The sequence below is a fragment of the Polyodon spathula genome, chromosome 28, assembly GCF_017654505.1.
Source record: "Polyodon spathula isolate WHYD16114869_AA chromosome 28, ASM1765450v1, whole genome shotgun sequence".
Lineage (NCBI taxonomy): Eukaryota > Metazoa > Chordata > Actinopteri > Acipenseriformes > Polyodontidae > Polyodon > Polyodon spathula.
The window spans coordinates 460,727-485,726 of NC_054561.1; the positions used below are offsets into that span (position 1 = coordinate 460,727).

At 37.2% G+C, this 25,000-nt stretch overlaps 4 protein-coding genes across 8 annotated transcripts in view; 2 read left to right on the forward strand and 2 right to left on the reverse strand.

The window, feature by feature from the left end:
* The first annotated feature begins 2,790 nt into the window (after positions 1 to 2,790).
* LOC121301727 (coenzyme Q-binding protein COQ10 homolog, mitochondrial-like) lies at positions 2,791 to 7,019 on the forward strand. The gene is made up of 5 exons (XM_041231316.1): positions 2,791 to 2,986; positions 4,377 to 4,535; positions 5,463 to 5,655; positions 6,071 to 6,172; positions 6,710 to 7,019. Exons 1-5 carry the CDS (start codon positions 2,889 to 2,891, stop codon positions 6,881 to 6,883), a joined length of 726 nt encoding a protein of 241 aa, XP_041087250.1. The 5' UTR covers positions 2,791 to 2,888; the 3' UTR covers positions 6,884 to 7,019.
* Positions 7,020 to 10,137: 3,118 nt separating this feature from the next.
* Positions 10,138 to 15,142, forward strand: LOC121301781 (max-like protein X). 5 transcript variants are annotated; one of them, XM_041231384.1, is made up of 8 exons: positions 10,138 to 10,238; positions 11,413 to 11,449; positions 11,833 to 11,922; positions 12,827 to 12,975; positions 13,122 to 13,221; positions 13,311 to 13,410; positions 13,927 to 14,128; positions 14,577 to 15,142. In XM_041231384.1, exons 1-8 carry the CDS (start codon positions 10,200 to 10,202, stop codon positions 14,631 to 14,633), a joined length of 774 nt encoding a protein of 257 aa, XP_041087318.1. In that variant the 5' UTR covers positions 10,138 to 10,199; the 3' UTR covers positions 14,634 to 15,142. The 5 variants fall into 5 exon arrangements, with proteins under 5 accessions (XP_041087318.1, XP_041087319.1, XP_041087316.1 ...); XM_041231385.1 differs by having other exon boundaries at positions 10,139 to 10,238; positions 12,866 to 12,975; XM_041231382.1 differs by having other exon boundaries at positions 10,153 to 10,286.
* Positions 15,143 to 16,715: 1,573 nt separating this feature from the next.
* Positions 16,716 to 20,082, reverse strand: LOC121301971 (PSMC3 interacting protein). The gene is made up of 8 exons (XM_041231718.1): positions 19,785 to 20,082; positions 19,093 to 19,193; positions 18,842 to 18,931; positions 18,283 to 18,394; positions 17,949 to 18,094; positions 17,714 to 17,767; positions 17,448 to 17,507; positions 16,716 to 17,188 (listed from the first exon to the last, which is right to left on the reverse strand). Exons 1-8 carry the CDS (start codon positions 19,807 to 19,809, stop codon positions 17,132 to 17,134), a joined length of 645 nt encoding a protein of 214 aa, XP_041087652.1. The 5' UTR covers positions 19,810 to 20,082; the 3' UTR covers positions 16,716 to 17,131.
* A 769-nt stretch (positions 20,083 to 20,851) lies between these two features.
* Positions 20,852 to 25,000, reverse strand: part of LOC121301744 (reticulophagy regulator 3-like) — a 6,487-nt gene continuing 2,338 nt past the window's right edge. The window contains exons 2-3 of the mRNA XM_041231340.1: positions 24,581 to 24,769; positions 20,852 to 24,341 (exon numbers count right to left, since the gene is read on the reverse strand). Of these exons, the coding sequence (XP_041087274.1) occupies positions 23,827 to 24,341; positions 24,581 to 24,769 (704 nt within the window). The 3' untranslated portion in view covers positions 20,852 to 23,826. The remainder of the gene's footprint in view (positions 24,342 to 24,580; positions 24,770 to 25,000) is intronic.

Consider the following 25,000-nt stretch of genomic DNA (forward strand, 5'->3'; position numbering starts at 1 on the left):
ACACTTATAGTATTGTCGTTGAGCAATAACCTCTTAACCTTTTGACTTCTTGCACAGAGTAGTTTTGCTTCTGGTGACCTCTTGGAATTGCAAACTGCTGTCAGAAAATAATAAAATAAACTACACTTGAATGACAAGCATTTTGACTGGCGGTACCTTCAAATGCTGTTATCGTTGGAGATTTGCTGTATACGGTCTAGTATTTTAGAGTGTGGACTTCAGCCCAGATTGATAGACCTTTGAATGGTCTCTTTTGGTCGCAGTAAAATAGGTGTGGGTGTGTGTGCGAACTACCCCCAAATGAGATGTTAAGCTGGCTGAGGTTTGAAATCATAGTGTTGATTAAAATATAATGAGACTGGAGTAGGGCGACAGTGTCACTGTTTATGTCATGCAAATATGACGGCTACTAATTTGCTAGTTTCACCACTATACTGAGCTCTTTTTAAATAGTAAATAAACGCAGCTGGTGGTTTGGAAGTTTACTCTGTACTTCCAGTGGTGGGCTTTTGATAGCTATGGTAATACTGTGAGCAGGTCACACAGTCCGGTCTGTGGCAGGCACTCATTCCAGTAGTCTCGCTTTGTTTCACTTTCTTTTGTTTTCTGGTGGCGGCTGGGTTCTGTGAAAGCTACACGTTTTCTTTCATAACCAAGTGGAAACTGATGAGACTGGTGAAAATTGAAACCCACCAAAGAAAACACTGGTTTCAAGGAACCAGCCACTACCAGAAAGACCAAAAGAGACAGCAGGAAACAAAGTGTTCGTTTACCATTGCATTTTTGTTCCTTTTAGTATTTCTTAAACTGATACAAACACTGATGTTAATAACACTGCATTTGTAAGGCTAAAAGTAGAGACAACCCAGGTCTAATTGATTATTGTGTCTTTCAGTTGATTTATTTGAAAGCTCCCACAGCATGCCGGGTAAAATGCTTGCCATTTAATTTTCATGGTCATCCCAGAGGTCAGCATGCAGTTACATAGAAAGGGCAGAGGTCTGTAAGATGGGAATTGTTGCTTACTTACAGTTGACAGCCACATATTGAATAATAAACCATGAAAGCCATTTCACCTTCAATGGAACTTCCACAGGGTTTTGTATTTGCTGATATCCACGTGCCTGCTGCCACTTGTTTATTTCACGTTTCAAATTCTAGGTGCTAATTTGAAGGTAGTATTTTCGACTTGGCATCTTTATTTTATTTTTAACGTGAATGCCACCTTTAAATAATATTACCTTTTAATATTTATCACATCTCATAATGATAAACACAAAAAATGTGCAAATTTGCCAAATTAGCAAAAGCGGGCCTACAAAGAGGATGCAATGCACATGGACAAAATAAGAATATGGAAATAAGTTAATAGCAAGGCATGCGTGTTGGTTTCCGTGGGAAACGCTTCCTGTCGCTTATGCAATACAGACAGACACCAGACCGCTGTTTTACGACATTGTGAGCCGGTGGTCATTATTTGTTCCTGGGAAACAGACAGCAAGTGAACTCTGAGTCCTGACGTGTCTGGTATCAGTTTTTTATTTATTTATTTGTTTATTTATGTTAACATGTATATGTGCATTATATTTTTTTTTAAAAAAAAACATTATTGCTAGGGCCCTCACACATTCACGCTCCATTTTCGTAAATTAACACAGTACTCACATGTAGTTAAACATGGCAACATATAAACATTGAAAGCCCTGAGGTTTACAAAAGCAGGTGACTAACAAAGCACAAACGCTAAAAGAAAATGAAACTGGAACACCCAGTGGCTCTCTCCCAGAGGATCCACCTGTGTGTGGATTGCCTCGCTCTGTGTGATGCGCCTGCCTGCGTTAAGTGAGGTTCCCCACAATATAATAGCTGCGTTTCTGTTATTATTTTTAATGTTCTGGTTTTAAACGTCATATGCAACATTATCAAAAACTATTCTGAAGTTAACAGATCAGACTCTTTAAGCCAGGGGTTGAATGTGGCCATTGATCATCCTGCGACTGTTTTTTTTTTTGTTTTTTCCTTCAGTCCTTGTTGAAGAAATGCTGTCTGCATCCTCAATTTGCTGGGATTGACAGACAGCGCCGATCTAGCCTTGGGAGTAAGCTCAGGCAAAGAAGGGCGGGTCTGTAGCTGGACAATGTCAACGTGAAGTCTGTGCAATTATTGTTTTGCCCTGCGGTTGCCTTTAATGCACTTTTCTGCTCGTACTACTTCTTATATATCTGGCTTCCAAATTATTATTTTACACGATCCGCTGCAGTATTGAGTGTTGCATCATCATTATTATTAATAATATAACTTTTTTTTTTTTTTTTTTTTTATAATAATAATAATAATAATAATAGACGCTCACTTTAAATGTTGGTCTAATTTGACTCGCCTAATGATTCCCCCACTACCAGTCAGATCCATATGTCATACCCGCCCCGGATGCCCATGTGTACCGATCAGTGGGTACAGCCCAGTTACTGGTCTGTCAGCAGTCGATCAATAAATCCTGTCCAGTTCGCGATGAGCTTTCTCTTTTCAAGCCTGTATTCGCACCAGAAACCTCTAACGGTACATATAACTTAACTGGCTTTTGGTGCAGGGTAAAAGTACACAGACCAGATTGCACAGTGCAGGACGAATTTCACAGTCCGTGTGAAATTTTTCACGGACATTGAACCTCACAGTCTGACGAATGGAAACTCCCTCGAAAACGAGCCTAGAGTCAACAGAACCCCACCTACCGATCTACGTCATAAACCTGTCAACAGGACCCCGCCTACCGATCTACGTCATAAACCTAGCATTCCCTTTGCCTTATATAGGGGATTCCTGCTCTTAGCATAATTCACAAAGCCTGTGTAGAAGTCGTCTAAACTATTATATAAAAAAAGTGATAAATGGCTAAGAAAACGGCACCTGTATTCAAGGCTCTGTTGGATTTAACGGAACTACATTCATCTAAAGTATTAGCGACTCAAAACAGGAGTGAGATCAGGTAAGGAATGAGATAGCAGTGAGAGATCTGCTATACACTGCAGTGAAGTTTATCAGTGAACACGTTGTGATGGCCTTGCTTTGTTGAACCAGCACCGGAATACTTAGCAGTTATGTTTGCAATTTTTAATATACCCGTAACACATGTGTTTTGCAGTTTTATGGCAGAAACTTACTAAGCTATGTCAATACAATCGAGTTTTAATAAAATTGAGTCATAAATATTTGTATGTAAATGTGTGGTACGTTAATATAATACAAAAAAAAAACAAAAAAAAACTTTTAACTAAGACACGCTACATTGATCTAAACGTTAGTGTGCTATATTATCGTACTTGAAATATCTGGTCTATAAAGGTTGAGTAAAGAATTAGCGGTATGGAAAGCCCACCCCCGCACTACAGCATGAGAAAGGAATGCCAGTCACGGGAGTGTTTGGAGAGGCACCATCAGGGGAATTGAAGGCGTAGTCTGTTTTACATTGGTTTCAGATGTGCTTTGCTACTGGAAGTGTGCGGACACAATTACAAATACGTAGTCATTCATTTTCAATTCATAATACATGCATACGTGTAGACAGTAATTTGTCATCGAATGGCATAGCAATAAATAATTCTTCTCTTTCAAAAACTGCCCAGCACCGATTCAAGCGCTGTCCGTGCTTTTCCAATTTAAAACCCACGGTGAGAGGGTAACAGCAGATAAGAATGGGAATTCGGAATGGGTATTTTAAGAGATGCTCTCTGATAACCGCCCAAGATTAGCTCCATTGTAACTAGATTGTTGTATAATGTTGGGAGGCCGGGCATACACGCCATAGCAACAAGTGCCTTCTGAAACCGGAGTCGTGTGTGTGGTCGGAGGATGTGGTCCTAAGGACTTTTCACAAAACCAGCCCCAGATACTAGGGGTGTAAATGCTAGGGGTCCCGCTGCCACAGAGAATTGTGGGGGGGGAAGGCTCCCGACTACAGCTAACGTCGGGACCTTCCACCTTTGACGCAATACGGTTGTGGTGACGGAATCAAAGGTGGCGTTAGTCCCGACAACGCCACAAATTGTTCATACCATGCGACAACCATAAATTCTTCAAGTCGTAACGAATAACCTTTTCGCTGAAAAATGTCTGTCACAAACATTATGTTCTCTTGGCGAGGGATGGACGGCTTTGTTATCCGTTTATCAAATTGATCAAGACAATATTACGTCCTCCTTCGTTGTAAGGTTTCCTGAGGATATATATATATATATATATATATATATATATATATATAATGCCATTTTTATTGTATTGTAATAACACGTTTTTTATTGTAATGTTTTACTTTATGATGCTTTCGATGTACAGTATTTGTAATGCATTGATTCCACCCCCCTCCCTTGTTTCTGTAGGCTCCTGAGTTCCTGTGGTGTCCTTGCCCCCCAGCGTGCCAGGCTGCCTCAGCTCGCCCCTGGCACAGCCACCTTTCAGACACGCCGCTCATTCATCCACATTGCTGGCCCCTTCATGGGCAGCAAGAAAATGGAGTATTCTGAGTCGAAGCTGCTAGGGTAGGTGTGAACCAAGGTCCAGATTCACACATCGCTGCTAGCACTTAGCAGGCTGCTAGCTAGCAAGCTATCATTTTTACCTGTTTAAAAAAAAAAAAAAAAAAAAAAAAAAGTAAAGCACTTTATTTATGTTGTTCAGTTAAATATTTGGCGAATCACACCCATATAACCTATTTTGCTCCATACACGTAAAATGCATAATAAAAGGCTTGCTAATATTTATTGCTTTACAGTATATGAAGTCATATTTACTATCCAGCCTTAACATCTCATATTATGACTGACTCATAATATTAATTATGTAGTGCAGACTCAGCTCATAGTGGAAAATGAATTGCCCCACTGGAAGACTATTGTTAGGTAACATTAGTCTTCCTTTGGGTCAATAATGTTCTGCTATCGCCTCCTCTCCAGTCCATATATATAAAACTTCATCCTTCAGATCTTTCATTCCGGGTTTTGCCCGGGCAAATCTAGGAGTGCCCAGCAATGCCCGGTCAAAGTCCAAAATGAATCACAAAGGGGCGGAGACAGAGCTACGATTGCTTGTTTGACCTGCCTATATAAGTAGCATCACTCACTCACTCATCTAATCTCATTCATAAAAACTACACAGGAAGTCCGGTTACAGAAAATAGGCATATATTTAAAAATGTTGATTTTTATTCCATTTTTATTGACGACATGACTATATAAAATATTTAATGAGATACAGAAGACATATATATATATATATATATATATATATATATATATATATATATATATATATATATATATATATATATATATATATATATATATATATTAAATGATGTCTCAATCCTAAAATTCTAGGCTATGCAAAACTTTTGGTCACAGCTGTACATCCGGTTTCCCAGCAACTGCACTTGCATTTAAATGTATGTTATTCCCTCCTCTCTCTAGATATTCCACTGAACAGATGTACGATGTGGTCGCCAATGTGGAGAAGTATCAGCAGTTCGTTCCCTGGTGCAAGAGTTCAAAAATCATCTCTAAACGAAACCAACTGACCAAAGCACAGCTGGAAATCGGCTTCCCTCCCATTGTGGAACGCTACACCTCAGAGGTGACAGTGATCCCACAGCACCAAGTCAGGGTAAGGTAAAGTCACAGCTGAAATCGTGTTGCAGGACTGATGGGGGCTGGGCTCAAGATGTAAAACCATTTCATAATTCAGCCTTACAGTTCAGATCTAGATGAACTGGGAATTGGTTTGAGTCTTGTAGTTTTTACTAATCTGTTGTATAAGTGATTGAATCCCATCACAGCCTTACACTCTCGTTCTATGGTACACATAGGAAACGACTTATTAGTGAAATGGGAACAGGAGAGATAACCAAGCACAGTAATTCAGTAATGTATTGATGGGATATTCTTGTAGGTGGGGTTAAGCTGAGTCTCGATGACAGTGTGCTTTTTAACATCTTGCTGATGGCAGGAACGTGTTTTGTGTCTGTGTGTGTTTTTTCTCAAGCCAGAAGTGACAGCGGTATCTGTATTTGTCATTGCAGGCGGTATGTAAGAATTGCTCGCTGTTCAATCACTTGGAGACTGTCTGGAGATTCAGCCCTGGAGCCCCCGCTCAACCAGAGACATGCACTTTACATTTTTATGTAAGTAATTAAACATATCCTCATGTGTTCATTATCTAAGCAAGGGTCACATTTAAATATATGGCAGCCGAGAACAGACTTCAAGCACGAGGCTGTTTAATAAACGTATTTGAAATTTAAACTCAAGAATATGTATTTATTTATTCGTTTCTTTATTTTTAGCTTTTATCCCAGAATTAAAATGTGCTGCTATTGATTTGACTAAAGTGAAATGTCACAAAAGTTTGCAAAATGTCAAATCAATTTAATTTAAGTAAACTAGCCTTACTCAGGGTACCAGCCGTCAAATAAGGCTCAATAAGGCTCAAATAAGCAATATTACTGTAATATTTTTAACATTTAGCTAGAGTACATTTAAGATTAGGCGTGTTTAAAATTCAAAAGGCATAGCACAGCACACATGTACACATTTCTATGCACATGTACCTGTTTGCACACTAGTTTCTTTTGAAATGTTTATGTTATTACAGTATTTCATTTTTTGAAGTAGTGCTTATATATATATATATTATAATGTATTTATTTTTCTATCTTCAGGTTTCATTTGAATTCAGATCCTTGCTACATTCCCAGATAGCCACTGTATTCTTTAATGACGTTGTGAAGCAGATGGTAGCTGCTTTCGAGAAGCGAGCGGCGAGGATGTATGGCCCACAGGCTGTGATTCAGGAGTGTGAAGAGAACGCTGTACGAAGGAGGCGGGCAGTGTGACAGGAATTTCACAACAGGAACTGCACAGTGACACATTTCTCTCTTTAACTTTACTGAAGACTTGTGGGTTTTTTCTCCACGTTGTCTGCTGGACCAAATTCATTCCTGTTATTTTTTATTATTTATTATTATTATTATTATTATTATTATTTAATAATAATATAATAATAATATAATAATAATAAATACACTTTATACACGTTACCCTTTGGTATATACTTATATTATATATAATATATATATTAAAATATGATTATATATCTGGTATTTATAGATACATAATATCTATATATATATATAGACATAGCAAATTTTATCGTTTCTAAATCTAAATATTTAGACAATAAATTTTATCGTTTCTAAATCTAAATACTTTGTTATTTAAAATACAAAAATGTTATATATATTTGTATATATTTTATATTTTAGTTATTTAAGATTTTTTAAAGTCTTGGTCGTAATTGTAAATGTGTTTACTTGAAATGTATTGTGAGTGAATGACCAAAAATGAATGTATGTATTGTTGAGTGACACTTTCTGTATATATTCTGATGTTTATGGGTATGTGTTTAATTTGTAACTGTTCAGAAATTCTCTGTATATTTTATAAACTTTTAAAATTTGAGTCTCTATTTTCCAATTTCCCATTTAATTGCAGAAAGGCTGTGGAAAGGATTGTTCTCCTTTCGTAGTACACAAACAAAAGGCTTTTGAAGCTTCAACCCTCCCCCATCTTTCAATCAATATCATGTTTCTATAGCAACAGCAATCAGAAAAGAAAACAAGACTCCTAGGTGTGTAATTTAGAGTACATTTCTCAGTGGTCCGGAGGGAGTTTATCACAGTCTATAGATACAGGGGGTGGAGGTATGGGATCTCTGTGAAACTAACAACAAAACTCAAAGATACAGCAGGATGTTAACTTCAAGAACAATTGGCAGTGCATATCCAAGAAACCCAGATGGTATGCTTTTCCCATCCTGTAATATACAAAGCTGAGCCACATACTGGTGAAGTCGTGCAACTAATACATTGAGGGCGCGTGTGCCATTGTGGACCCTTCTATTAGCAGTGCTGTGACAGCTGTGCTTACCTGTTTTATATAATTAATACTGGCACATGTTTGAATGGTCTAGATGTAACCTTAAACCTAGCTTCCATCTATGTACCATGGATGGGTAACATTATCCTTCCATTTCAACCATGCTTAAAATAATTTACTTGAAACAATTAAAGTCCCACTCAGTATTTGCCTATAAACCTGGTCTGGAATTGGACAGCTCTGACCCAAAGTCATTGATATGGTAAGAATCAAATCACTAAATAGTGAATATTTGTATTGTAGACAAAACAATGCAAACGTGCAGTATCTGTATATTTTGCAGAAGGAATCGCCTTGACAAAGGCTGAATATATTCACCACACTCCACTTCTGAAATACCTATCCTGGGACACATAAAGCTAGGATAGGGTTCTATATAGAAAGTACTGAATTTAAAACCTCATAAACACATATCAACATTACTGTTGCATCTTTTAACAAAGATATAGAAAGGTGATGCAAAGCAAACAGCATTTGTGTGTACTCTATAGCTCATAGTTAATGTGTAGTTGAGTTTGTAATCAACTGAAGTCAACAGAGGCTTTTCCCAAGCACACTGGAACACCAGGTCATTGTAGCTGGCTCAAGAAAGTATATATATATATATGAAATTTTTTTTACTACATTTTTAAATAACATACATGCAATCTTATAATACAAACATATCTCCAGACATATAACTTCAATACATGTAGAAATCTAAACCCACAACACATACCCACACCTTCAGTGACAATTATTACATAATAGGAATCGCATGATAACAAATGTTACAACGTTTTCTGAGTGCCACTGTAGTAAGCCGACAGTAAAATATATCCTATCTATTTTTGTAATTCATTTTAAAATGGGCCCCACATTTTAAGGAAGTAGTTTAAAGTTAAATGAAATGACTTTGGACTGTTCCAGCTGATAGAACAGGAAACAACTGGGTTGCCCCTAGGCTTTTACAACCAGCAATGAGGGGAGGTGTGTAATTATGTTGCGTTACATCTTTGTGAATAGGGACCAATATACCTACACACTACAGAATGGGAAAAATAACTACTTAAAAAAAAAAAAAATATATATATATATATATATATATATATAATATATATATATAGTACGTAGTATAATTATAATATATATATATATATATATATACTGTTTGATTAAACAAAATATAAAAACATGAACAAAAACAGCATTACAGAACAGTGTGCTCTTGCTAACACAAGGACGTTATTTCTAAAATGTTCAATTTTTTTTTTTTTTTTGAGACATTGGTCTAGAAATTGCCAAAGCTGTTTTCTCCAAATTGTCATTGACACAACTTCTGAAATCTAAACTGGGAAAAAAAAAAAAAATCACTTGAGACTTTTTTTTTTTTTACAAATTACTCAGTTAAATGTTTTGATTCACAGGGATAGATCCTACACCACAAAAGGCGTGATGGTGAGAAATGAGACAGAAGCCACTTTGTGGCTTGGAACTTGGGGCGCTGCATGGAACACAAGGGAAGACTTGGGGTTTGATACGGCCTGTAGGTTTCAAGCCACTGTTTATGAAAAAGTGGCTTTGTGTTCTCTCACCTTTACAGTGTGTATCACAGCTTTAAAATCAATAAAACAATTGACATTAAAGCTGGTGTAGTACACGAGTGTCCCCTACAGTATAGAACATACTGTGTTGAGAGTTTTTAAAGAATTGAAACGATCCTTTACTGAGAAGGCAGCTTACAATGTAAAGACACTGTGAAAAGTGAATGATCAGTACCAATAATATTTCCAGAGGTTAAAATGTGGCACTGACACGATCAATCTTCCCTGGACACCAGCTGTAAAGGAATAATTGTTAACCAGTCATGCCTGTTTACCATAAAGACCCTATTTAGTGTAGATTTACTGACCTGCTTTATTAGCTTCATTTGAACTTTATTTTTTTTTATTTCCATAGATCTGCTGCCACCGTGTGGCCGAAAGTTGTAATTTCTGGTAAGAACAGCTAATACACAAATTGTAAAAAAAACCACTTTCTTCGTGTGCTCACGGTGCTTTACCGTGGCTTTATATCTGGTAGCACACTCTTGTTGAGTCACCTTGTTTAAAAATGCCAGTTTAATAAAATAGTTTGTTAGGTATAAAGCGCTTACCTCTTGTGTCCACCAGGCGGCGCTGCGGCAGCGTGACTGCGCCCCACTCCATCCCGTGATGCCCGGGCCTGTTTTTCAAGATGACGGAGAACTGTGCTCCTGACGATCCCTGGAACAAAGTAAGCAAAACGACTGAAGAGCAGCAAAAACTAACGACAAACATTTCAGTAAGATTTTAAAATGCGTGCTCCCTGTTTCTACCGGGTGGGAATGGTGTAGTCCCGATTGATGACCGGAAAATGCTAACGAGGCCCTTTTCTGGTTGCACAGTGTAATGGTGGCTCGTCCAAACAGCAGTGGTCGACTTTAGCCCTTTCTTGAATTCCCAAAATACTGTGTATAATTTTAACAATTTTATATATATATATAAAATAAAACGTTGTCATGGTCTGCATATGATCTTTTTTTACTTATTGATTTACACTGGCGCATGCCGATTTGCGTTTAATCAAACACTATTGTTTTTATGTTGAATAATAATAATAATAATAATAATAATAATAATAATAATAATAATAATAATAATAATGTATCTTATCCCATTATAATATTATTGGTGTAAATGTTTTATTTTGTTGTTTTTTATTTATTTAGCTGCTTGCATTGGGTGGTTATGACTGTGTGTGTGTTTATTTTATTTAAATACAGTAGAGGTTTATGTGTGGTTTGACATTGGCAAGTATTACCGATAAGTTGATCGGTAATAAACAAAGAAACAGTTTAATTTTTTAAGAGACATTTTACGTTAGAAAAACAAACAAAAAAAAGTTGACCTACGTTATTTGAGGAGTGGAGTACTTCATTTTTAAAATGAGTGCCATTGTGTTGAAATAAGACTCACATTGCATAGCACTTTGATCCATTCCTGGTTTCACCATGGGTTTAGTAAGACTCACAGCTGAGCTTGTTACCTATACACACTGTGGCTAATCAAGCTCATAGTAAAACCTGGAGCGGGTGAAACTGCTGTGCAATAGGAGTCTTATTTCCATCTGTGTTGTACATTACAGACCAATACAGCATTTCTAAAAACATACTTTTTTATGTATTAGGTTAATAGCAACTAAGGGGAGCTAAATGTGTCATAATAGACATGCTTTCTAACATTTAATAGTTAGCCAAATTCTGAATATAATTGGGGAAGAAAAATGCAATATGAAGTGGACCTTTGCTGGAAAATTGGAAATGCTGCCTGTGAATAACATACATTGAAAAAGTCAAAGTATTGGTATCTTAACACAGTTTTATTTCCTTCCCTTGTGAACTGAAACTGTTGCTGCAAAAATGAATCAGGCTGACCCAACCTACAGTGACAGTGGATTTGACCCAAGTGAGTGTACTCTATTTATAGCTTGTCATCTTCCTCAATTTTTACAAGAGCAGCTTATCATCTGCCTGTTGACATGCAGTAGCTGTCGGCTTCTCAGTGAGTTGGCAAACAGCATGGGTAAGGATGAGGCTTTTTGCTGTTACAGGAATATAGGGGTTCACTGTATCATTTCTGAATTCATTGAAAATGCTGGTAAATGGGAACTGTTACTGTAATATATGTAATTTCATGCTTTTTTTTTTTTTTTTTTTTTGGATGGTTTTAACATTTGTCACTTGGTAAACTGTTGACACCCTGAATTTTATTTTTTAAAACTTTACTGTGTTTATCAATGGGAATGCTGTACTAGTCTGTGTTTATTAAATGTATTTATTGTGTTGCAGCTTTCTTTGCAGATAGCACTAGGAAAGGGAGTCTAGTCTCCAGAGCTAACAGTGTTGGATCTACAAGTGCATCGTCTGTACCCAACACAGGTAAAGCACTGACTCCTCAATTCATGGACTCTACTCTCACAACTCGGAGCTTATTTCAAGAATGGTTGCAGTTACTAATAAATACAGTCGACACTCATGAAGCTGTTGCAGACTGTCATCGGGGCAATGTAGTCATGAGAACAGAACTGAAACATTCTTTCAATAAGTCATGACATATTTAAACCAAAAGCCGTGTTTTAATATCGCTTAAAAAGCTGTCTTTTTGGATTTTTATTTTTACAAATTGTGAAAAGCCCACGCCGTCTTTAACAAGGTAGCTGAAATGCTTTTTCAGTGCTAGTTCCTCTGATTGTAACTGTTTGCCTATATAGGAAAAAGGCTGCACTTATTTGATTATACACCTGGGTAAGCACCCTGTGTCTTTTTCCACTGCTTCATTAGGGCTATTTTTAGCTTGGCGTTGGAAAATATTAACACAATTGATCACTTTCTCCCTTGCCTTGCACAGCTAAAACAGTTGGGAGTGGACAAAACAGAACAATTTGAAAACAAAAAAAATAAACATGCAACAAAACTGGGAGGGGTTGTTTGCATTAGCCAAAAATATGTGCATGGTTGTAGTTCAGCAGGGCCTTGAGAATTAAATAAAACTGCGTCAGCACAGAAACTTTACACTGGAAGTCATTGCTGTTTTAATGCATGTCCTTCGGAAGTAGTATTGAGGTTCTGATTTAATAATGGACTGTTAGGTGATCCTAGTGGAGGTGTGCTACAGGAACACCTATAACAGATTGTACATGTCTGACCACAGACAATTATACATTACTCATCCATTACTACGGCACTGCCCTGCCTAAGCTTGCTGTTTTAGCTTTTCTGCATTGATGCTGTCACTTTCTCACTCAGAAGTTGTGATTTGCTACGTCTGTGTTCCCCTCTGTAGCTGATTGCATGACAGACAATGATTGTTCTCCAACTGCAGATGATGAAGACAGCGATTACCGGCACGAAACATCCTACAAGGAGTCCTACAAAGACCGACGGAGGCAGGCGCATAGTCAGGCGGAGCAGAAAAGACGAAATGCTATCAAGGTGCAGTGAGGTCTAGTAGTTTGGGAGGCACAGGGGATGCTTGCAATGCCTAGGCAGCATTAATAACATTTGGCTTGCTCTCCAGTATTAAATGGCTGAAACCAGGCGAGTTAAACAGTATACCTATCCTTCGTTTGTATTTTCAGAAAGGCTATGATGATTTACAGGCAATCGTTCCAACATGCCAGCAACAAGACTGCTCTGTCGGTTCTCAGAAAATAAGCAAAGCCACTGTCTTACAGAAAAGTAAGTCATTGACGGAAAACAAAAATTGAGCTGATTGTATTTCAGTTCAGTGGTGTCTCTTACTCTTGTTTTGTATGTGTTTTCTTCAGCTATTGACTACATCCAGTTTTTACACAAAGAGAAGAAAAAGCAGGAAGAGGATGTCTCCACTCTCCGGAAGGACGTTATGGCATTGAAGATTATGAAAATGTAAGTCGAGCTTATCTGCGTTGAGCACATGGTGCATGCCACCCTTGTATGGAGAAACACAGTTTGGCAGAAAGTGAAAAAAAAAAATCTATCTTCTGAGGGCACAGCCCAGGCCATAACCTGGTAGACTGTGTTAGGTTTTGGGTGTTTTAATATTGCCCAAATGCATAATGACTCAGTGGCTTCGAATGACGTCATTAGTTTTGAGATCTGTAATCTCTTTTGCTTGGAGATTCCCATTGTTTTTGTGCAGCTTGCATGCCTTTCACAAGGAACAATGTGCTTGCAGACATGTATAGGGGATCGATGAATGGCTCTTTAACTTTATATAAATAAGCGCTTATCTAGTTGCAGTGAAGCTCTACTGTTGGCAACAAACTTCAAAATAAGGCATCCCAATCTGGGTGTGTTGGGAGGTGGCTGTCTTTAGTGTATGTCACACTTCAATTATTGTATCCAGTGGTGGACGTCTGGAGAACCTTTTAACACAATTGTTGATTGTCTCTTGTCTTGCAGTAATTATGAGCAGATTGTGAAAGCCCACCAGAACAATCCCCACCATGGGAAGGGTCAGGTGTCGGACCAGGTGAAGTTCAGCATTTTCCAGAACATCATGGACTCCCTGTTTCACTCCTTCAATTCCACGATCTCTGTGACGAGCTTCCAGGAGCTCTCTGCTTGTGTCTTCAGCTGGATTGAGGAACACTGCAAGCCCCAGGTAAAGCTGGGTGCTCCAGAGCACTGCGGCCAGAACACTCTCAGATATTGCAGCAGTTTGAGCTTTTGCTACATGGCTGTTTGGAAATTATAGAGATTCTATACAATGATTCCAGTTTAATTGAACAAATAGGCATCATTGTCACAAATCGAGTTTAACCCAATAATACCTTAGAGTAATTTATTCAGTTATTACTAGGGTGCTAGTTAACCTAGCACCGGCAATGCTTATACATTAACAGGGCTGAATTGAAAATGAAGGAAGAGCATAAGATGGTATTCATTGTTTTAAAGTGTTACCGGATTAACTACAAAAAGATAAAATGATGAGAAGCTAAGTCATGTTGACAAACATTTTGGCCAGTGCTAGGCGGCTAGTTAGGATGACATTGTAACAAAAGCTGTTAAAACTAACATTAATTTAATAATAATGCCTTTCTTTCTTCCAGACACTCCGGGAGACCGTGGTCGGAGTGCTGCACCAGTTAAACAGCCAATTGTACTGAAACGGTGCCGTCAAGCCCAGCGGCAGGAGTGGTGGGATGATTCCATGCCTGACCGTTTCAGTAAGACACATATGTTTGTTGCTGCTTTTTAAAATCTCCTGCAGGATTCCAAAATGCTGGGTGGAATGCAAGAGTTAAAAGGAACTGGGTGTAATTTTTATTACATGTTAGCAAATATACAGATGTACCATTAAAACCCAAATCTCGTAAATGCTGTTTTTAGCTGCATGTCATTTTTCCGTTGCAGTAAACCTGTATTCCAGTTTCTGAACACTTTTGTTATTCACTTAGGGGTTAATTGCAACGAGCTTGAGAATGTATTCCTTAGTTCTGTACTATCTGCAGGTCATCTCCAGCTCTGTTCTGTCTTTTTAGTACTAGCTAGTGACATCTGACAGATAGGCTTTTTGCCGAAAACCCTTTCATTGTAAGCAGACTCCAGATAAGGTTTTGGGTCAGTCTCCACTTTAGACACTGTGAGTAAAATGCAACATTACCTTAGTCTTGTACTTTCAATATATACTGTATTTACTTTTATGGTAACTTATGAGGTATGCATTAACTACAGTCTTGCATTTTAACTAATGTTACTTTGAACTACTGTACAAAAAATTGGTCTTACAAAAAAAACAATTATTCTCATTTGGTATTGACCACAAGCAAATAAACGCAGAAACAGAACATATATACATTTATTTCAAAGCTGCAGATGGAATATACTTAAAGCATTGACGGTTACAATGGACAGAATTTAAATGAATGTCAATTAACTTTGATTCACTCGTTCAGAATTGTTTAACTCAATGCTTTATTAATTTAAAATACAAATCAAGGGGTTTTATTCATACGAGTAACAAGCTCGATTTGTTGCAATTGAAACTATCCTGCAGACTGTTATTAGTACCGCCCTCAGTATTGATCACAGGATCAGCCCCAGTTAGTACGCTGCTTTTAGTTCGTTGCAATTGACCTTAGACTGGTACAAATATTAACTTGATTGTTACCCAGTCTTTAATACAAATTCATATTAAGAAAATATTTACCTGTGGAGTCTCACAAGTCTTTAAAATACAATTGGAAATGCTTTTTGTCTGAATTAGCTATACTGTTTATTATATGACAGGTCATTTTTTTTAAAGGGTTGTTATTTTGCTAAGATCATGTCATAAAGAAAATATTAAGAATCCTAACGCAAACTAAAGGCTGAGGTCTGTAATCAACAGAACATGGTAACATCTGGCATGTGGACAGTCCTACCTCTTAGTTGTTTAAATACTACTGTACACATACTAATTCTGAAAGCTTAAATGTAATAGTTTTTTGCTGCATTTTACTTTTTTATTTACGATGTTGACATTGTGATTCTAAACTGGGAAGCATAATTGCAACAGTGATCTATACAGATTTGGTGGTTTTTAGTAGCCTAAGAATTGTTAATTTTAAGTTGCCTTATGTGCTATCAAACGTTTAGTTAACATTGAACTACTTTTGCTTGATAATCTGCTTTTTTTAAATTTATTTTTTTATTCATGTTCTCTTAAGGTTTTACACCTGGGTCGTGTCTGAAATAATGGATATATTTTGCTTTTATTTTGCTGTGATTGAAAAAAAAAAAAGGGCTTTTTTTTTATATGTAGACCTGTGTTTAAAAATAAATATTTTTGTATAAAATACATTTGCAATAAATGAAATGTAACTTACAGAAACACTGATGTTTGTTTTATTTATAAAAGATTGGATGGTAATGTCCAGAAAGGGGAGTGAAATTCCCCTGTAAAACGACCGACCTTATTCCACGTACATAGTTCTCCCAATGCAAAGGTATATTGGATAACTAATACAAGTGTACATGAAACACAATTAAATGATTGAGTTAACATTGAACTGGTGGAAAGTAAAGATCAATGGCTAACGATGATCGCATATGTTGTTAATAGTTAAGCCTGTTAAACTTGGTGATATTTTGGTTAGCTGCACTTGTTATTGTGAAATACAGCTGGGTATTTTAGTGTTTGATTTTTTTTTATACAAAGAAATGGACCAAGAATCAGTAGTGATATGCATATATACATTTTAATAAATACTACATAGAAGAAACTTAACAGTACAGATTTGGAAACACCTATACCTAGAACCAATTATGTTTAACAACTTAAATTAGTAAAGAATAATGCTTTATATTGAATTTACATTTACAGGAAAGAAAGAAACCTGGTCAAAATTACTCTTAACAGTTGGTTTTTCAGCGATTTGGAAACCTCGTCATTTCAACTAAACCTTCAAAAGGCCCTGTTGGAACAATCAGAACAGATTGATATTCATTGTGCAATTCTAATGCCTTGTTTCCACTGATCTGCTCAAGAGTTTGGGTTCCAAGCATCAAGATGAGGAATGGATCGAATCAATATAATCCACATGAGACTCAGCTATATGGTTTGATAACCTTTCTTTTGAAAGTGGAAAGAAAGCAGAAGTACACTTTTGAGAGGATTTTCTTTTCACACATTAGGCACGGTCACTTTGCAATCTTCATCAGTTTCTACTCCAACTTCCTCCTAATTTAAAAGAAACTTGTGTCAAAAAATATTGATCCTTATAAAAGCTTAGTAGCTTTATCAAGCTGTTTACGCAATCCTAAATGCTTCCAATAAAAACGAATAGCTACAAATAAGATCTTACACCAGTTTTTCTTTTGACTATTAAGCAATCTAACAGCAGAATCAAATTAGCCATGTGCTGGTACACTTCAGGAATACTAATTTCAAACAAGCTTGGAACCTGAAAGGGCAGCAAAATATGCCTGCTGCATCTCACCAAAAACTGCTTCTTGCTCTTCGGGTATCCCTCGAGAACTGCATCCATTATATCATTTGTCTGTGGAGAAGAAGTTATACCAAAATTCAGGTCACACACGTTACATTTTTCATACTTGGCTAACTTAAATAACTACAGTATATAACTGCAGCCAAATGTATTACAAATCATTCTGATGGCGGAGTGCTTGCATCACAATGTATTTTAAGTCAAATGTGTGAGGATACACACATTTCTGCAGTAAACCATTTTTTTGAATGAATTACCAATCTTTTTCTTTTCTTCCACTCTTTAACGAACTGGCTTCTTTCCTTGTACACCTGCAATAGAAAATAAAACAGAATCGAGAGATACTATCTTAACAGCAATGGGTTGCATTTAATAAGCCACAAACAAACTGCACCACTTTTAGCCTTGCAAGAAAACACTCTGGACACAGTATCCTGATGAACTACTGAGTTTAAAAGCTTGGTTTGCCACAAGTACTTATGAGATACTTGCCTTCTCTTTCTCCTCGGGAGTCACGTGATTGGTTGCATTTTTGATCCTCTCCAGTCTCTGTTTGGATTCGACACATTCCTTTTTCAGCGCTTCAATCTCGGAAATCAGCTCCTTTGTGGTCATAGAACTGTTCAGCTCCCTCAGTTCTGTATTAAAAATGAAGATCGTTTTCTATGCAGAAGTGCTAAAAAGAAACAGTACTGAAAACAATACAATGGCTTCTTACAGAAACTTATTGTCAAATTTTATTGATAAGTTTATTTATTTATTTTTTGCCTGGTACAAGGAAAGTTGAAAGTTGAAAGTTAAACACCAAAACTCATGACTTAATTACCTGCATCCAGTTGCCGGCAGTCCTGCTGAATACCCTGGATCTGGGAATTGAGCTCAGAGATCTTTCCATCCATGCTTTTCAACTCTGTGTCACTCACATCTGTAAACTGAGACTAGAGATGGAATAACAAAAAACAAACACATTTTCTTTATAATTTTGAAGCTTGTGAATTTAGTCCTCACAGTAAGTAAGGGTCACTGGAAACACTGAGCGGACCTCAATACTAAAATCATTCAATCATGGGCCTCCCTCAAGCAGACGTCCTAACTGCGCTGAAACACGATCAAGGTCTACTGAGGATTTGCCGAGATCAGGGTTGGGGGGTCAGTTCCCAATCGATTTTAATCAATTCCAGTGCTTTCATTGATTTTTAAAAAGGTACTGGAAATGGAATGTGAATTGAAAAAAAAAAGCACTGACCCCAAACCCTTGTAACCCGAGCCAGATTCAAACCCATATCTCCAGGTGAAAGGCATGTCAGGCTAGCGTATTAGCCCGCTGCTCCACCTACACTCCTAAAACATCCCTTTTCACAAGTCCACCGCTTACAAAAACTCACCTGATCAGCAAAATAGATTTTTTGCTTGCCGTAGACCTTCTCTCTGATCTTTCCCTGCTGTGCCAGGAGTTCCATGGCTTTAACCACAGCCTGCAGTATTGAACACAAACAGGATTTAATGGGGGGGAAGAACCAACAACTGAAACATGGGCAGAAATGAACTGTATTTCAAAGTACTTCATTGTATTATGTACAAGTAAACTGCCCTAGTGCTCATGGAGTCATATGATAAACCTCACTTCATCTCTTACCGTTTTTCCCAAGCCATGCTGCTTCTGAAGGTTTCCAAAGACATCCTGAGCACTGTATGGTCTGTTCTTCTCATTCAGGTAATTCAGAATAACAGAAGCAGCTAGGACAGGAATAAATACACAGGATAAATTAAGCCCCGGGTAATGTTAGTCCATGGTTTGCAGGGATGGAAATAAGTCTCCCATTGCACAGCAGTGTGATCCATTCCTGGTTTTACTTGTCTCGTAAGACACACCTGAGCTTGTTATCTTTCCACTGTGGCTAATCGCTATGAGTAGGATTCTTATTATTTCCATTCCCCACTTTGTCCTTGTCGTATCACTGCGGTAAGATTAAACCGTGCTCCTTATCTAAACAGACACTTTTCTAATGGAAAATGTGTTCAGCTTTATATCCTTAAGGGGAAATATAACTAATATACAGGAATACAAAGTTACACGTTTTAATGAAAACACGACAATCGACTCCAACTTGCACAATTTTCACTGTCACCAGATCACTGTAGGTGGTGTGAATTAATTTAATTAATTAATTTTTAGGTTCCAATAACATGAATTATGTTGCATGTGTTTGCAAACCGCAACTCGTCTAAGCTTTCTAAAGTGTGATTGCTCTGAAGCATTACATACAACATGCGGTTAGCGACACCCAGGTATTTTCACGAGCAGTAATCGTGTCGTGTATTACTTACCCCCAGCATCTTTAGATTTGCTCATGATGACAATTTTAAAAATCTGATTCTGAAAAAAAAAAACGAAAAACAACAAAAAGCGCTCGGCCTGAATTAAACTGTCTCAGCACTTTTCCAAACAGTGGATATACATCTAATTTACATACTTATTAAGCCCCGTGTGCACACAAAGACTACAGTTACAAACGCATAACTCTGTTAAATAACATATATATCTTAAAAAAAATTCAACGACCAATGAATAGATTACAATTTTTGTTTTATATCGATGGCAGTTTTTAAGTCCGCGCGTCGCAGTGCATTGTGGGAAAGCACGACTAAACAACACTTATCCGGAGGTGCAGCCACTGCCATGAAACAATTAAAGTAATATAGTTATTCATTTACGTCGGTTTAATATTTGTATTTAACGTTGTTTTCTCAGACATTGAGAGGGGGCGGTAGCGGCACACCAGCTGGGTTAATAGATATTAAGATCCACCACAGCTAATGCCATTAAAATTGATCCAACACAAATCAACAGAGAAGTCAGTATACAATGTTCTGAATACATGTGCACTGGTTCCACTGTGTATTCTTCAGAAAATAATAATACACAAATAATCAGTCCCCACAATCTACACCGAACAAGTTTTTAATCAGGGTTGCACGTCAAAACATATCAAAACCAATTACAGGGAAAAAAAAAACAAAAAAAAACAGTTACACATTTACTGTAGATAACACATTTCTAAATCAGCCAGCACACCTCGTATCAACGATTGCTTGTCAAGTGGTCTTTAAATGGGTTTCCTTGATGCCATCCTGTATTTTTCTTTGTTTTAATAATAAATAGTCACTGACTAAATTCAAATCACAGGATTTTTAACAAGCAATCTCCTCGGAAAACTCTGTTCTACTAATACAAACCAACCAGTGAATAATAAACACAATAAAAGAGAGCTATTTTTATTACAGCTTTTTCTATTTTTTTTTTTTTTTTTTTTTGATCCAGACATTTGTCTGCATCATGATTGTGGCTCACTATTATTATTAGTATTATAAAATGAAAATTTTTATGATGACTCGGGGGTGGGGGTGTCCTGATTTTTCATCGTCTAGGTAAAATGATATATTTTTTTCTTTTATGAAATGCATGAGTTAAAAACAGCTATACATCCTGTCATGTATTGAATGCATACTAGGACTGGCAAGTAGACTCGCTTCTATTGAGATTCAAGCAGCTCAATGGTTACAAAATATTCTAAATTAAATACACATATATAGTGCTCTAGTACATAGCTATTTCCTTTTGCTATCAGTGAAGAATGGGGGCTGACATAAAAACATGTGCTGTGTTAAACAGGCAAGTACAAATTGCACCACACCGCTGTCAATACTGTGCAGAAAACAATATCCACCAAGCCTAAAAAATAGCCAGAATTCAGGAATATCATTTCAGCCCTTTTACCCCTGAGAATTCAGGAGCTCCTGGCAGTAATATCAGCTACATATACAGAAGGGTTAAGCAGACTTCCATCAAGAGCATTATCAGGTTAAATAATAAACAGAGTGAGCATTCTCTAAATTATAGTTCTATTCTGAGCGGGGTAGAATTTGTTACAGGTTCTGTTAAGGGTCAGTGATCCTGCAGCAAATTGCTATAACCCAACATGCTTCAAAACAAATATTAGTGCTTTAACAAACACACACACACATCCACCCCTTATTGGTATAGCTGTAACAACATTTTTTTAGTTATCATACAACAAGAGCACAAGTCATTTTTGTATGCAGTTTTTTTTTTTTTTTTTTTTGCCAATTATGATTTAAGAATACCTTTCATCACAGGACAATATACATTGATAAATCACAGATAAAAAAAAAAAAAATTTGCTCTGAATATATAGAAGACCCAGCAGATCTTTGTATTCTGAGCTTCGCATCTTATTATTTAAATAGTCTTGTGACACTTAATTTAATAAAATAATCTATTTCAATTAACCAAAGTGACACCTTTTAAGACAAAAGCCTTTTAAAAGGAGGAGGAAAAATGCTTTATATGCTAATAAACCCCTTAACTGCTATCTTTATTAATTGATTGCTCAACTCAACTTTCAGCTTCTAATACTTGCAAGTTATTTTGTTGTGCAAACGTATAAAGACAAAATAAAAGGGTTTTCTACATATTTTCGGTAGCAACATGGACGGAAACCAATAGGTCATGCAGGTTTGCACTTTAGATTCAAATAACATCTTTGCAATCACAAAATAATTTTCCTTGAGGTGGCAGGTACAACAGTAGTATAATATACAGGCATATTCAGAAATCAAGAATACTGACTGTATAGGAAATTAATGGACTATCAATTTTCTTTTTAATATTGCTGTGCATCTGCCATTCGCTAAGAGAACGACACTTGGCTGGGGAGTTACACTCGATTGACACTTTATTGCAGTATGCCTGGACAGAGGCTTTCTGTGTCTAGGACCTGCATTTTTTTTAAAGGAATGCTTTGTTTAAGGTTTTGCAAATTGTAAGCATTACTACCACTGTCTGTGTCTATCAGTAAGCAACTTATTGTGCTGTCCTTTGTAAGCCAAGACATCTTTTTAAAATGCAATAACATAAAGCAACTCTTATTGCAAGTAAGATGAATAGAAGCACAAGAAAACAACAACACTGAGATATGTAAATATAACAAAGCATTCTAAACTAAAAATAAATAAGTGGGAAGGGATGTTTCCACATGCAAATTGAGCTCATGTCCACACAGGCTCAGGTTAATGAACTCAGTAGAGTCAAGAGTCAGCCAGAAATAGTTAAGCTGTGCAAATAAGGAGTCTGCAGCTTTCTACATCCCACAGACTTTGTACAGCAAGAAATCCCAAACCACAAACTCTTATCACTTGACACATAACGTATGGTACTCACTAAGTGATACATGATTGGTCCTTCTGTATATATGCAAGAAATGGTTAAGATTGCACCTGTATTACTACTTTGATGTTTAACAATGCTATTGCAACTTTATTACTAATCTGAATGTTTTATAAAGTGTTTAAGTGTAATCAATGTCAGTTTTTCAGAAAGTGCATTCACAGTATACACAGAAACACACACACCACAAGTGTTAAGACTCATTCAAGAGGTTGATTTACCACGCAAACACAGCAAAATGGATAAACAGGTCATACAAATGTGGCTCAGATGGTCTATCTGGGTTAGATATTGTATTAATGTATGGCCTATAGCCAAGTCTTGCTGTAGTCTTTGCTATCTATACTAGCTAGAAAACTTCAGATGTGTATACACCCAGTGTTTATTCTTTAGTGGTGATGTTCACCTATAACCTAATTCCTAAGGGGGGCAGTATCTAGACCCAAACTGCATTCTCTTTATCACGAAAGTTCTCAATTTACAGGCTAAGAAAAAGTCAGTTAATTTCTATTATTCAGTTTCAGTACAGTGCGATTCTCACACAAGCAAGAGATCGTTTTTTAAAATGGGGCACGTGATTTTTGGTTCCCATACAGAAATATGATCAGTTTAAAACAAGTGGTAAACTTCAAAGGGTTTCTCTGTGTCCCCATTTGCTATCAAGCTCTTATTGGCATGTGTGCTGCCAGATTACCTTAAAAAAATAAATTTTACAAACACATCCTAGAAATGATACCTGATTAAGTAAAAACATTACAGACATGCGTGACTGGTTCCCTGCTGATACCTAAATTTAACTATGATAAGATATCTGCACTAATTCATTTATTTAATGGGACTGAGGGACTCGCAATTCCTATCAGTGGGGTCCTACAACATCCCTGCTCACAGGACAAATCACGTGACTGCCCTACTGCTTCATCTCTGCCTGATTTGTTTTCTAATTTCTTTTGTGGCATGGCGGTAGGAGGAGAATAAAGCGATGATGCTTTGTACGTCACAGTGATAAGAAAACACGACCAAAAGAGAGTTTGGTCACCACAGCGATCATCACACATACACACACACAACAGCACAATGATATTTGGACATTTACTGTACACCACACGTGTTGAAAACTTATTACTGTTTCCTCAGGAGGTTGGATATAAATCCTGAAGCAGAATACTGCTGCTGTTGGCCCCCTTCTCTGCTCTGAGACCCAGTCGGATCAATCTGGCTAAGCTCCGACTGGTCCAGCATTTCAAAATCGTCCCCTTCCACGTCAGTGTCCAGTTCGGAGCTGGACTGCTTGCGGTAACCTCTCGGGGGTGCCCTCTGGGGATTGTCTCTCCTGGGAGGGCCCTGGACAGCTCCAGCCAGTGCTGCTTGAATCATGTTGCTGGCTATGATCCCAGCAATGTCACTGGTGAAGTCGTTTGCAGGTAGAAGCCCACTAAGGGACAGCTCTGTATTGATTTCTTCTTGGTCCGAGTACAAGCGTGCTTCCTCTTGGGTCAGGGATCTGTAGGGTACACTGGGGATCCCAATGCTGGTGTCGTCTTCGTCGTCCAGCAGGGTGGCGTCGGGATTGATGGAAGGAAAATCGGGAAGATCTCTGGCAAACGATTCTTCAGGATCGCTGTGGCGGTCCAGATCTAAATGGGGAGAAAAATAACTTTGACATAATCATATCAAAAGGACTTTTCCGTTCGAAGGGAGAAATCTGTGGCATCTATAAAATTAAAAAAAATAGAAACACTATGTCTAGTTGAAATTGAGATCCAATTTGTATTGTGTCTCCCTTCCATACAACGCGAGGTCTTGAAAGCCTGTTTTAAATGTAAATATATATATATATATATATATATATATATATATATATATATATAATTACCTTCTGATCCCTCTGTGAGTGGAGTTTGTCCCCTGGACAGATTAAACGTCCCATTGTCTGTGTAAGAGACTTCAACATCTGAGTGCTCCGAGTCAGTGATTGCCAGCTCCCTAGCCACCAATGAATCATCAAGCTGGTTCGGAAACAAAGAAAATTCAGCATTAATAAAACTGCTATAGGGTTGGGAAACTCAACATATAATCCCACAGTTGCTCCCAATCCCAGAGTCCTGGATCCAGGCTTTTGTTTCAGCCTTGTCCTAAAATAAATAGCTTTAAAACAAATATGCAATATGGAGCAAATGATGGCTTTCAGGGTAATACAAAAAAAAAAAAAAAAAGTAATTTATTTTATTTTTATACCTAGAATATTACTAATGCTGAAACAGCAGGCAAAAAAGAGCAGAACCTGTTTTGGGAG